General features: G+C 36.2%; 1 protein-coding gene across 6 annotated transcripts in view; it reads right to left on the bottom strand.

Annotated features, from left to right (window-relative positions):
* Positions 1 to 13,595, bottom strand: part of VWA8 (von Willebrand factor A domain containing 8) — a 364,937-nt gene that overhangs the window by 217,310 nt on the left and 134,032 nt on the right. For all 6 annotated transcript variants that reach the window (XR_012327693.1, XR_012327692.1, XM_073795252.1 and 3 more), the window contains exons 15-17: positions 11,128 to 11,296; positions 8,533 to 8,610; positions 4,361 to 4,476 (exon numbers count right to left, since the gene is read on the bottom strand). Coding sequence is in view for 4 of the 6 variants with exons in the window: in XM_073795252.1 (XP_073651353.1) it covers positions 4,361 to 4,476; positions 8,533 to 8,610; positions 11,128 to 11,296 (363 nt within the window). In the remaining 2 variants the exon portion in view is untranslated. The remainder of the gene's footprint in view (positions 1 to 4,360; positions 4,477 to 8,532; positions 8,611 to 11,127; positions 11,297 to 13,595) is intronic.

Below are 13,595 nucleotides of genomic sequence, written 5' to 3'. Positions count from 1 at the left end.
ATAAACAAGATAGCTGTTTTACTATTTGCAAAGGGTCATGGGGTGGTAACAGAATAGAATTTTACTGTGTTCAGTTGATAACAGTGGAAAAATGTATTATTTGATTCAGTGAAATATGTGTATGAATATGGAAAGTATTTTTTAGTTTTTAAATAGTTTTAACCATGAACTACTTCAAGCATACAGAAAATTACAGTATATTAAGTATTCTATTCATCTCTCTCTACCCCTGAAGCTAACTCTTACTCTGAAATTGGTGTATACCTTTCTTGTTCATATTTTTATTTTGCTGCATATGTGTAAGTAAAAAATATATTGCACTTTTATTGTATTTAAACTTTTATATAAATGGCATCATATACGAAATCTCCTCTTTCAAACTTTTGACTTGATGTTGTCATGATCCATATCTGTTGATACATGTAGATCTATTTCATTTTAACTGCTGTATAGTACCTCATTATAAGAATATGTCAGTTTATATATTCATTCCCTACTGATGGACTGATAGGTTGTTTCCCATTTTTCATTCTTAGAAACAATGATGCAATGAACATTCTTCTACATGCTTCCTTATACATACATGTAAATCTATCTCTAAGGTGATTATCAAGCAGTAGAATTGTCAATTCATAGAGTATTAATATATTAAGGCATAAAGATACTGTAAGATCACCCCCAAACTGACAAGACTTCCATCCCAACAGCAGTCATGAAATTCCATTTCATTCTGCTCATGGAAAATGCTCTTTTTACAGGTAAAAATTGTAAAAGTATAAAATGATAGCGGATTATTGTTTTAAATGTCATTTTCCCTGATCAATAGTAAGTTGAGCATCTTTTCAAATGTTTGTTGGTTATCTGAACTTTTCCTGCACATCTATTAATCCTCTTTCCATTTAGAGGTGATGCTTTTATCTCATTAATTTGTATACTTTATAGTTCCTGAATAGCAATCCTTTTGAGATTAGAAATCTTGTGAAACATCTCTTAGTTTGTGGCTTATAACTTGTAGAGTGGCTTACAGTGCTTTTGTCATATGTCTGGATTTTACATTTCTGTATGGGAATAAAGTGGATATTTTTTATTTTTAACCATGTATCGACAAGTCCATCCATTCCCACACTAATTCATAATGCTACCTCTAACATATACTAAGTTCCCAGAAATATGTGGGGCTGTTTCAGGGCTCTGTAGTCTATTATAATGGTCTATTTGTCTTTTCTAGCACCGATACCACACTTAAAATGCAAATCAAAACTACAATGAGATATCATCTCACACCAGTCAGAATGGCCATCATCAAAAAATCTAGAAACAATAAATGCTGGAGAGGGTGTGGAGAAAAAGGAACACTCTTGCACTGCTGGTGGGAATGTGAATTGGTTCAGCCACTATGGAGAACAGTATGGAGGTTCCTTAAAAAACTACAAATAGAACTACCATATGACCCAGCAATCCCACTACTGGGCATATACCCTGAGAAAACCAAAATTCAAAAAGAGTCATGTACCAAAATGTTTATTGCAGCTCTATTTACAATAGCCCGGAGATGGAAACAACCTAAGTGCCCATCATCGGATGAATGGATAAAGAAGATGTGGCACATATATACAATGGAATATTACTCAGCCATAAAAAGAAACGAAATTGAGCTATTTGTAATGAGGTGGATAGACCTAGAGTCTGTCATACAGAGTGAAGTAAGTCAGAAAGAAAAAGACAAATACCGTATGCTAACACATATATATGGAATTTAAGGAAAAAAAAATGTCATGAAGAACCTAGGGGTAAGACAGGAATAAAGACGCAGACCTACTGGAGAACGGACTTGAGGATATGGGGAGGGGGAAGGGTGAGCTGTGACAGGGCGAGAGAGAGTCATGGACATATACACACTAACAAACGTAGTAAGGTAGATAGCTAGTGGGAAGCAGCCGCATGGCACAGGGAGATCAGCTCGGTGCTTTGTGACAGCCTGGAGGGGTGGGATAGGGAGGGTGGGAGGGAGGGAGACGCAAGAGGGAAGAGATATGGGAACATATGTGTATGTATAACTGATTCACTTTGTTATAAAGCAGAAACTAACACACCATTGTAAAGCAATTATACCCCAATAAAGATGTTAAAAAATAAATAAATATAACTTTACAATGGATCTTGATATCTGATGGAGAAAGCACACCACTTAAATCTTCCTTAAAATTTCTTTGGATATTATTGGCCCTTTATATTAATTTCGAGATCAGCTTGTCTAATTCAATATAACCTTGGTTGTATTTGACCAAATTATATCTACATATCAACTTGGGGGGGAAACAAACAGCCTGACAATACTTAATATTCTCTTTCATGAACATAGTACAGTTTCCCATTTCCCACAGCTATCTCTTATAGCTTTTAATAAAGATTTATGTTCTTCTCCATAAAAGCATTATATGTCACTCATTAGATTTATTCTTAGATGCTCAAAGCTATTATTATTTTGAATGGTATTATTTTTAAAAATTAGACTTCCTTATTGATTTTTGCTGGAATATAGGAATATCACTGACTTGGGTGCATAAGTAATCTCATTATATTTTATTTGTTCTAATATGTAGTTTATATGTAGCTTCTTTTGAATTTTTTATGTAGCCAATCATATAATCTTTAGCCAATCTAAAAGTATAGAAAGGTGACATTCCTGTTTTGTTCCTAACTCTAAAGGGAATGAGCCAAGTATTTTACCATAAGAATGTTCGCTATAAAGTTTTAGTAGATACCCTTTATCAGATTAAAGAATTTTCCGTCCATTCATGGTTAACTAAGAATATTTTTGGCTTATTTTTGCTTTGGCTTGTTTTTAAGTTTGGCTGTTGAGTTTTATCCAATCCTTTTTACTGATTTATTTAAATGATATTCTTCTCAGTAATATGTTAATATGGTGAATTTTAAAAAAGAATAGTAAATCTTCACATTCTTGAGATAACTCCAAATTGCTCATAATTTATTTATATATATAAATAAATTATATATATCATATAAATATATATGATATATATTTAGCTACAGTTGGATTTCATTTAGGATTTTTGTACACATTCCATGAATTTGATTTATAATTTTCCTTTCATACATTATTCCTGTCTGGTTTACGCATCAAGATTACGCTAGACTCAGAGTGAATTGTTTTGTTTTCACTGTTTGCTCTCTAGAACGGTCTCTAGAATGCTTTGTGTATGATTATTTCATTCATTCCAAAGTATTATTTTCCCTTAGGCTCTGAAACTGTTTGTATTACTTGGCATTGACTATTTACTTCTATTAATACACATCTATAACCAAGTTCTGACTGAGGAAACACTGGGTAGATAATGAATCTTTCTGTATATATTGGGTTGCCCAAAAAGAACGAACTTTTTGGCCAACCCAATAATTTCTTCAGTTCATGAGCCTAAAAAGTAGGCAATTGAAGCATGTTTTTTTCTAATTTTCATTTGGAAGCCTAATATTAATCTACTTAAAAGAAAAGGAGAATCAACTTTATTATTTCTCATAATTATTAGTTATTCAAAGAAGTACCCCAAAGACACTGGAAACAAAACTCATTGTAGCCTCATTTCACCACAGAACAAATTCAAGTTGCAACATAAGGAGCTTACTTTAACTACAAGAAAAATTGTCCACTAAGCTGAAAACTTATAGAGGGCAATTAGAGATCCTCCTAAGCTGAATATAGATTCTCTTTTAATTCCTTTAATATATCAAGGAATGAATGGACAACAGTTATAACCACCATAAAAATAATTACCAGATCATATGAAAAGAGTCTAAAAGAAATCTCCAGGTCTATTGGACATTGCTATTAATCTTTTCTTATTATTCTTTTAAAATAGTTTCATGCAAGTATGGTTCTGTAAGGAAATTATATAAGCTGATGCTTTATTAATAATTTCCAAACAAGTATGAAAAATATTAGTGTAGACTGAAAAGATGTTAGTTTTGTCAAATTTGGGCGACAGGACAGTACTACCAAGCATGGAAAGTTCCAGTGCAAATTTGGGAGGTGCTAAGTACATAAGAGCACTCGCTCAGAAGACACATGAGCCAGTGTTCAATATCAAACCTACTTTTACTTATTTACTACTGTCTGATTTGAGTAAGTGACTTAGTTTTCTCATCTATAAAAATCTCTTTAATTTATTACTATGCCTAAGTAAGGTAATATATGTTGTAAAAACTGAACACAAGGCTGAAATAGCTACATATTCAGACTGATACTTTTTCCAGACCTGTGAGTACAGACTATGAAACTTACGTCCCTGTTTTAGCAAAGACCCAGAAAGTTGAATTCAGTGAGAAAGGAGAATATGGTTACCTGGAAAGACAGGCTTTGGTGACAGCACTGTGAAGATTTTCGTTAGGGTACTGTGACAGCCGACGAGAAATCCTCAACAGCTGTCTGGTAGAAAGGGATGCTGCCAATGACTGCGCCTACCAAAAGGCAAAGACAGGCTGTTAAGAGTCTTGTTGCAACTTACTGAAAGTCCCTTTGGATGGGTATCATAGCAGAATTCATTATTCCTAAGGACAAGGCCAAACTTAAAATAAATATGTACTGTTAATGAATTACAAATAAAATAAACAGAAACCAATTGACACTTAAAACATCCTTAAAGACATTTTTAAAAAATTCCATAAAAACTATTTATTAATTAAATTCAATTAAAGTACTGTGCATACATGTTTTTTTTGGGGGGGGGGGGAGGCTGGATGGAGGAAAGATGTTACATTGTACAGATTGAACCTGACTTACAAATAGCCCTTATGTACAATTAACCATTTGTTCATTTTTTTTTCCTGCTTACACAAAGCCAAACTGTTAAGATGGCCAGAAATGCTTACAGTTTTAAGTAAATCTATGACTTCTGAAATAGAAAAAAGGAGTTGTGGACAATTTAGCCTTCTGATTATAGAGGTGTCAACCAGTTGTCACTTGGGGGGCAGCTTACAGTTTGGAATCCTTCTCTGACACTGTCAGAATAATTTCCCTTTGTGTTCTTACTCTTCCCCAAATCCCATTAATAGAGCTGCTAGTATAGAACTCAGGACATGGTAAGTACCAATGAATATTTTTTGACTTGAATTTGAAATTACCTTAGCAGGCAGCATAATGTAATAGTAAAGTTTATAAGCTTTGGAGTCAGACAAATCGGTCTTCCATTTATTAGCTGTGTGATTCTGGCAAGTTTCTTAATCTCTTGAAGCCCCAGTTTCCTCATGGTGCACATGGGCTCAGTAGTTGCAGCATGCGGGCTCTAGAGCACGCAAGCGTCAGTAATTGTGGCGCATGGGCTCAGTAGTTGCGGCACGCAGGCTCTAGGGTACGCGGGCTTCAGTAGTGGTGGCACGTGGGCTCAGTAGTTGTGGCTTGCGGGCTTAGCTGCTCCACAGCATGTGGGATCTTCCCAGACCAGGGATTGAACCTGTGTCTCCTGCACTGACAGGCGGATTCTTAACCACTGCACAACCAGGGAAGTCCAGCAATTCTTATTTAAAGTCAGCCTCTTCAAAATGAAAAAAATCTAACAGAGGAAGGGAACGGGACCTACACATTAGTAGGAATCTAATGCATCAGATTATTACTCGCCTAATGTCTAACTAAGATCAGCAGCATTAGAAGATAGTGGTTTTCACTGAAAATCAAGAGAAGAGGAGAACTTTTGAAGTAAACTGGTCCACTGGTGGTGGTGGTGGGGAGGCACAGAAGAGACCAGGGTGAGATGTCACAGAGTCTGACAAGGGCAATAAAGTGGCCCTGAGCACCAGAGGAAATGGAGAAGGAGACTCTATTAAATTAACCGAGGATTCAGAATGGATGGTAGGAGGATGCCAAAACTATACTGCGTTGTTTGTTCCTTTTATCACTTCGCTTAAGCCCATCTCTGTACATCCCAAGGAAGCAGAAAGTGAATTGGTTTCTCCTTTCTCGTGTATTTCACAGCTCCATGAGATGTTGGACTGCTGTTATTAGCATTATATTTCAGCTACAACATGAGTTAAACACTCCTTTGGGGACTAGATTAGGAGCATGACCACCATTTATGACATATCCTTTTTTCTATTAAAAAACACGTTCTAAGTTACAAAGAACTCAAAAGCAAAACATTTGACTCAGACCTCTTCAACAAATTTGCGTTCTAGACGTGGAGACAATATTTACATATAAGAAAGCATAAATTGCAATTCAAAATAGCATATAATTTAATGCAAAAATAAGTGGAGCACTTGACAAAACTGCTATAGGGGCTTAAAATGTTCAAATGGGTAGCAGAAATGCTATGAACAAAGGCACGAAAGCAACAGGAACAGAAATACAAGCAGAATGTGAGGAAACCAGCCCAGCTTTACTAGAGGGTCCTGCTGGAAAGCTTGCTCCCTAATATCAAAGACCCGTAAATCACTTTTTGAGGAGTTTGGCCCTTCTTCTAAAGGCAATAGGACTTAGTAACATGATTTTAGAAAGACTAAACTGGCAGAAATATACAAAGTAGTTTAAGGACAGAGAAAACTGAGACAGGAATCAGAAAGCTACTTCAGTTACCTACTTATAAAGAGAGAAAGTCCTATAGTAAGGTTACTGGCAGTAAGAAGGGGGAGAAGGGATCAGACCAATGTTTCAAAGGACTTGGCAACTGATGGAGATGAGAAAGGAGGATGGATGTGAGAAAGTAGGAAGAATTAAGGATAAGGTTGTTTCAGCCACTATGATCGAAAGTATTAGAAGTTAAATATGATAGCAATTCTCATCTTAATATTTGAGACCATGAAAAATTCCTATTTTAATCATGGAAAAGGTATGACAAATGACTCCAACCAGAAGATTCTTATGACAAGAGTCCTATTAAACCATACAGTAACTTTCCAGGTTACAAAATTCTAACCTAATTCCAAACATGACACTGAATTCAGGCTTCACATTTCATTCCAGTGATCAGTAAGGACTTCTCATGAGTTTAAAAAATACCACATCAGGGCTTCCCTGGTGGCGCAGTGGTTGAGAGTCCGCCTGCCAATGCAGGGGACACGGGTTCGTGCCCCAGCCATGGCTGCTGAGCCTGCGCGACCGGAGCCTGTGCTCCGCAACGGGAGAGGCCACAACGGTGAGAGGCCCGCATACCGCAAAAAAAAAAAAAGAAAAAAAAATACCACATCAGTTGATAATACCAAAATGCTTTGCAATAACATCCAGGACTAAATCAGAAAGAAGTTTAGCCACTTATGTGTTGAGTGAAGGGTTTGCTATTTCTGTTCTCACATTATTACCAACTGAAAATTGAGAATGTACTTCTAATTTAAAAATCCTAATGTACTTAGCACTTATAATATCAAATTTCTAACTGCAGTTTTATCTTGCAAAAAAAGGGTGAGGATGTGAGCACATTCCCTTAGCTACCATGGTTATTCAGTTTAAGAGCACACCTCAAGGGTTTTTTTTTGGATTAACATGATTAATAATAGGAATTCAGCTTAAAAATAAGAAAGGTCTTTTCAAAAATTATTAAAAATAAATTTTCTATTTTTCCTCTTATTTCTTTTATGAAAATGTAATGTTCTCTGGGAGAGAAAACTCCAGGGAAATCTACTAATAAATTAATAACTAATTAATTAATTTATTCATGCACTCAGCAAACATTTGTTAATTTTCTAGTATGTGCCAGGCACCAGGATGGGAATTAGCTGGTGCAAGGACGCTCTGACCCTCCTTTGTCCCCCTGAAAGCAGGAAATGAATCTCCCATGAAACAGATACCCTCCCTGTACCAGGAGGGTAGAAAGCATCCTTATCACCAGAAATAGGAAATTTAGGACTGAGAAGGCTATATAAACAAATCTTGTTTCTTCTTCACTTAATTACTACCCCAAGCCCAAACTTCTTTGTGTTGTCAGTTCTTCAGAATTTTATTGTTTCTTTGACTAAAAGGTATAAAAGCTACCTGCTTTGGTCACTTTTTGAGTTTCAGATTTTTATGGGGCTTCTGCATGTACAAAATTAAATTTGTTGTTTTTCTCCTATTAAACTGTCTCATGTCAATTTAATTATTAGGCTAGCCAAAGGACCTAGAACAAAAGAAGGTAAAAGTTTCCTGCCCCTATAACATCCCAAAATGTAAATACAATCCGAAATAGAGAATCAGTGAGGAAGAAGTTAGAAACTGAAGATAAAGTTGTAGGCATTAACACAGAGGTGACACTTGAAGCCATAAGAATACATGAGATTGCTGGGCACAGGAGACAGAGAAGTAGACCCAAACCTCCTGGAATACCCAAGTACTCCCCTAAAGTTAAAAGTTGTTTTCTATGACACCAGCCATGAGGAGCTGGAAGAAATGTTAAAGTCATTGAAACAGTAAGATAGATACATAGGAGAAAGCATAGCATAAGGGATAAATATATCGGCTTAAAAAATAGATTTTAAAGCACTGAACTCTAAGAATATAAAGCAGCATGTCAACAACAGAAAAGCCTATGGAAAATAACCCAGACTTACTGTTGGATCCTGTGTCTCTCTGAGTTTGTGTGTAAATGATAACAATTTGTCCAAAGCTTCCTGAGGCATATTTGGGACCTATTTTATAAGAGAATTAAGGAAAGAAAGAATAAATTGGGATATACGATCAATCAACCAGAAATTATGGCTACTTATCAAACAATATTAGAATTATAATTTTTGAAATCTCTGATTATAGGTATCATGTTTAACCTGTGGATAAATTTGCTTATTCATTTTCTCAGGAAACACATCTGCCTCTGCTTTCTCTTTAAGAATCATGTAAAAAAGATGTGGTACATATATACAATTGAATACTCCTCAGCCACAAAAAAGAATGAAATAATGCCGTTTGCAGCAACATAGATGCAACTAGAGATTACCATACTAAATGAAGTAAGTCAGAAAGAGAAAGACAAACACTGTATGAGATCACTTATATGTGGAATCTAAAATATGACACAAATGAACCTATCTATGAAACAGAAACGGAATCACAGACATAGAGAATAGACTTGCCAAAGGGGAGAAGGGTGGGAAAGGGATGGATTGGGAGTTTGGGATTAGCAGATGCAAACTGGCATATATAGAATGGATAAACAACACGGTCCTTCTATATAGCACAGGGAACTATATTCAATATCCTGTGATAAACCATAATGAAAAAGAATGTGAAAAAGAATGTATATATATGTATAACTGAGTACCTTGCTGTACAGCAGTAATTAACACAATATTATAAATCAACTATACTTCAATTAAAAAAAGAAAAAGAATAACCAGGCCACTCTTCATTTACAATTCCATCACCAGGACAAAACTGAAAGGAGCCTCTAACCAATTAAAAACTGGCACAGAGTGTACCCATAAGAAATTTTTCATATATTATATTCTTTTTTGTTAGCTTCAACTCTAATTTAGGCACTTTTCTTACTGAAACCAAACTCCTTCATTTAGTAGTAATCTTATATCTATGTCTACTAAGAGATGTAAGGTATCCTTGTATAAAGGGCGGTTGCTCAAGCTGTCCATTTTTTCAAGGACTTTAAAACCACATACCTGGTGGGTGGGGAAAGGATGGATTGGGAGTTTGGGATTAGTAGATGCAAACTATTATACAGAAAATGGATAAACAACAAGGTCCTACTGTATAGCACAAGGAATTATATTCAATATCCTGTGATAAACCATAATGGAAAAGAATACGAAAAAGAATGTATATATATGCATTACTGAATCACTTTGCTGTACAGTAGAAATTAACACAACATTGTAAATCAACTATACTTCATTAAGATAAATAAATAAATAAAAACCAACCACATACCTGAGGGGCATGATCTATTTATCAATGAACGCTGAAGAACAGTTGCCCCAAAACATAAACTGATTGCTTTTAGGTACACCAATTTTAAACTAATTAAATATGTATTTGTATTGAATAATAAGAAATTTTTACATAAATAATAACAAGTTTAAAATTTTAATTTAAAAAGAGCAGGAGTTGTTACAACAATGACTGGTATCACGTGACTATTTCAGAAATAAACTGCTCAGAGTTTCTTTGGGCATTTAAGTAATTGGAACTTTTAAAATTTGAAGCTCTATTCAGTACACACTCATTTATTCTTTAAATCAATCCTGTGATGTAAGAAGTAGTATCATCCCCATCTTCAGATGAAGAGCCTACAGTTGAGTAATTTACCCACGACCTAGAAGCTCATCAGTAGTGGATTTGACATTTAAAGGCAAGCTATTTGACTTTAAAGCCTATGCCCTTATCCACAACCATGCTCATAAGACCTAAAATTAATTCATTCATTCTGGTATTTCAAAGGGGATGAGCGCATTTATGTAAAAAGTTAATTATTAGTGATCTAGAATAGTACTGTCCAATAGAACTCTCTGTGATGATGGCAATGTTCTTTATCTATGCTATCGGCCACTTGAAATAAGACTGAGAAACTGAATTTTTGAATTTGATTTAATGTGGCTAGTGCTACCACACTGAATAGTGCAGCTCTAGAACTCCAAACGTGCTAAACACAGTGCTTGGTTAAGGCAGACACTGCAATAATAGTTTACATACACGACAAGCCACTAGACAACTAATCAGTTAAGTATAGGATACATTACAATCCCGAGGGAACCACTACTTAGTATTTTCTACAAAATCTAAGGAACTAAAATATATTTGGCCTCTCCTAATAGTAGGAACTTAAAATTTAGTCAACTTCAGCTGAATATAAAAGGAAAAGGAATCCCCAAACTGCTTCCACATGAGGAAAACGGAGAGATAGCCTAACATTCATGGTTCTCAAAGTGTGGTCCCCAGACCAGCAGCTGTCAGCATCACCTTTAGAAGTGCAAATTCTCATGTTCCATCCCAGAACCACCGACTTGGCAATCTGTCATTTAACAAGCCCTCCAGATGAGTTTGAAAAATGTTGACATCTGAGAACCATTTTATGAGGAAATCTGGAAATTAACAGTGAGAAAAAGCCCAAAATATCCAACTCGTCTCAAGCAGGTGTCACAAAGTCCTTAAAAAGAGAACAGCTGAAGGCAACAGGCTAGAGCTGGCCTCACTCTTACCATTTCCTTAATCACTTGGATTTCTTCACTTTTGACAAGTGGTTTCATGTAATGGAAAAAGAACATGGTTAAGAATTCTGGTCCCAGCCACTGCTGTGCCGTGCTTCCAGTAACAGGGGGTTCTGCTAAGGCAATGATTCTGAAGGAGGGGTGGACAGGAAAAATCGATCTAAAAGGAAAAAAAAATTTTCAAAACATAAACTTTTATGTTAGAAATTAGGACATAGTAGCTAAAGCCTAGCCAATAATAAGGCTGTACTACAGTTAAAGCTATTATCCAAAGAACAAGCTTTGAAAAAACAAGTCAGGACACTCTAAAAACCTAAGATTAAAACAAAAGAAGAATCACCAACCATTAATATTTATGATGTACCACATCCACTGATGAAACTCCATCCCTGGTACAAAGCACCGTTTTGGATATGTTGTTATACTTACGATAAATTTTCTCCATAGTCCCTTGAAACATAACCCCAAACAGTCCATATTCATTTCATAGGTCCCCTGTGTTTATTCAAAATCTCCTGTCTTGCAAGAAACCCACTCTATGTCAACCATAGAAATACCAAGAAGTATGATTCAGGATAAGAAGACTTTTTATAATATAGAAAATTTAAGGAGCATACGGGATTGGATTAAAATTAAACTTTGGATTGGCAATAAGAATACTTAGGTCTTAAAAAGGTAGAGAAAAGTGAACTTCTATATAACTCACTCTTTTGTCATTTTATAGGAAACAATATGATTTTTAAAGTAATCTCTTTGATAAATCTCTGCTAGGGAATCTGAAGATGTAAATATTCTAGGAGACACAGAGGAATAAAATAAGACTTCCCATGCTTTGTGAAATGACTTGAGTAGTTTTTGAAGAAGGAGCTAGAAACCCTTTATCATGATCTAATCATGAGTAATATCCTCAGTTCTTATCAATTTTCAAAATTGCAGGGCAAATAGACTTTCTGAGGGTTATATCATCCTTGCTGAGAAAGGAGAGGTGAAACTCAAACACTTGCGAAGATCTTCAGAAAAACCAAAATAAAGGGACCTAAATGGCGTTTCTTCATTGCCATTAACTATCGTGGTAGAACTCAAGTTATGTGATTGGGCAGTGAAAATATCAGGAGATAGGACATGTGTAGAAAGAATCAAATAAATACTCTGAAGATTTCAGATAAGAAAAAGTCCTCCCAATAGAAAAGGTAGGTCCACTGAGTCCCTGACTGCATGATCTGTAATCTTAGGGGGTGACAGCATAATTTGTAAGTCAGGGAAAAGCAATTTTTAGAAACGGTCATATGAAAAGTCTGGATGAATTCCTAAAAGCTACCAAATACCATTTCATTTCTCTGGGTAGGAAAAAAAAAAAAAAAGACTTCCCCAAGCATGGCACGGGGATGATCTGTTCAAAGGAGTTGTTCTAGGAAAAGAGGAAAGGATCACGACACAGATAATGCCTGAAAGTCCTGAGGATAACACGATCACTCATGATTGCTAGTAATTAGACAGTCACCTAACAGAACCTGGACAGAGAAAATTCTATGATCTGAAAGCTAAAAGGAAAGGTTATTCCATTTTCCACTTCTGCTAAGTGATTTGCTATAATCCAGAAAAGTCTGCTTCATGGCCCAGCAACAGATGTTGGATTCATCCTTGATCCCCCTGTCTCCTAGCCGGGACAAAAGAAGGTGGCAGAGACAGAGTCTGCTTATTTGTGCTTTGTTCAAAAGTAAAGCTGCAAATGTAATTTTTAACTCAAGACAGTGAGGGATACTAAATTAGGGAATAAACAAAGCCAAAATCCAATAAGCAAGCCAAAAGAGGAAGTCCAATTTACACCTTAAACCAATAGGTCAGGAAAAGGTACCATAGCTGAGCTGTAAATTCAGGCCTAGAAGAACAATTAACATGAAAGCAAGCTAGGTGGTTTTAACTAATATAGGGGGATGGTTATTGCTTATGACATGCATTGTCTGTGGCTTGCTTTCTGGTACTGACTCTAGGAGGGTACCCAAATGAGCTGGATAAAATTAAAGGGGAAAGGGGCTTCCCTGGTGGCGCAGTGGTTGAGAGTCCGCCTGCCGATGCAGGGGACACAGGTTCGTGCCCCGGTCCAGGAAGATCCCACATGCCGCAGAGCGGCTGGGCCTGTGAGCCACGGCCGCTGAGCCTGCGCGTCCGGAGCCTGTGCTCCGCGACGGGAGAGGCCACAACAGTGAGAGGCCCGCGTACCCCCAAAAAAAAAAAAAAAAAAATTAAAGGGGGCAGTTTGTTAGACAGCTGATGTTGACAGGCAGAGAAGTGTATGCTGACAATAAAAACAGCCATCAAAGTACTGAATAACAGGATGAGAAGGATCTTTTTGTTTGTTAGGATCGCCGCAAAGGCTTCCTTACATATAAATAGGTCATATGGAAAGTCATTTCCTAATGAAGCTAGGTTCTCCAAGCCTGAAAGTTAGAGAGCAGAGT

Source organism: Tursiops truncatus, chromosome 18, assembly GCF_011762595.2.
Source record: "Tursiops truncatus isolate mTurTru1 chromosome 18, mTurTru1.mat.Y, whole genome shotgun sequence".
Lineage (NCBI taxonomy): Eukaryota > Metazoa > Chordata > Mammalia > Artiodactyla > Delphinidae > Tursiops > Tursiops truncatus.
Note: the sequence above shows the minus strand (reverse complement) of the source record. Positions and strands in the feature narration are given on the sequence as shown.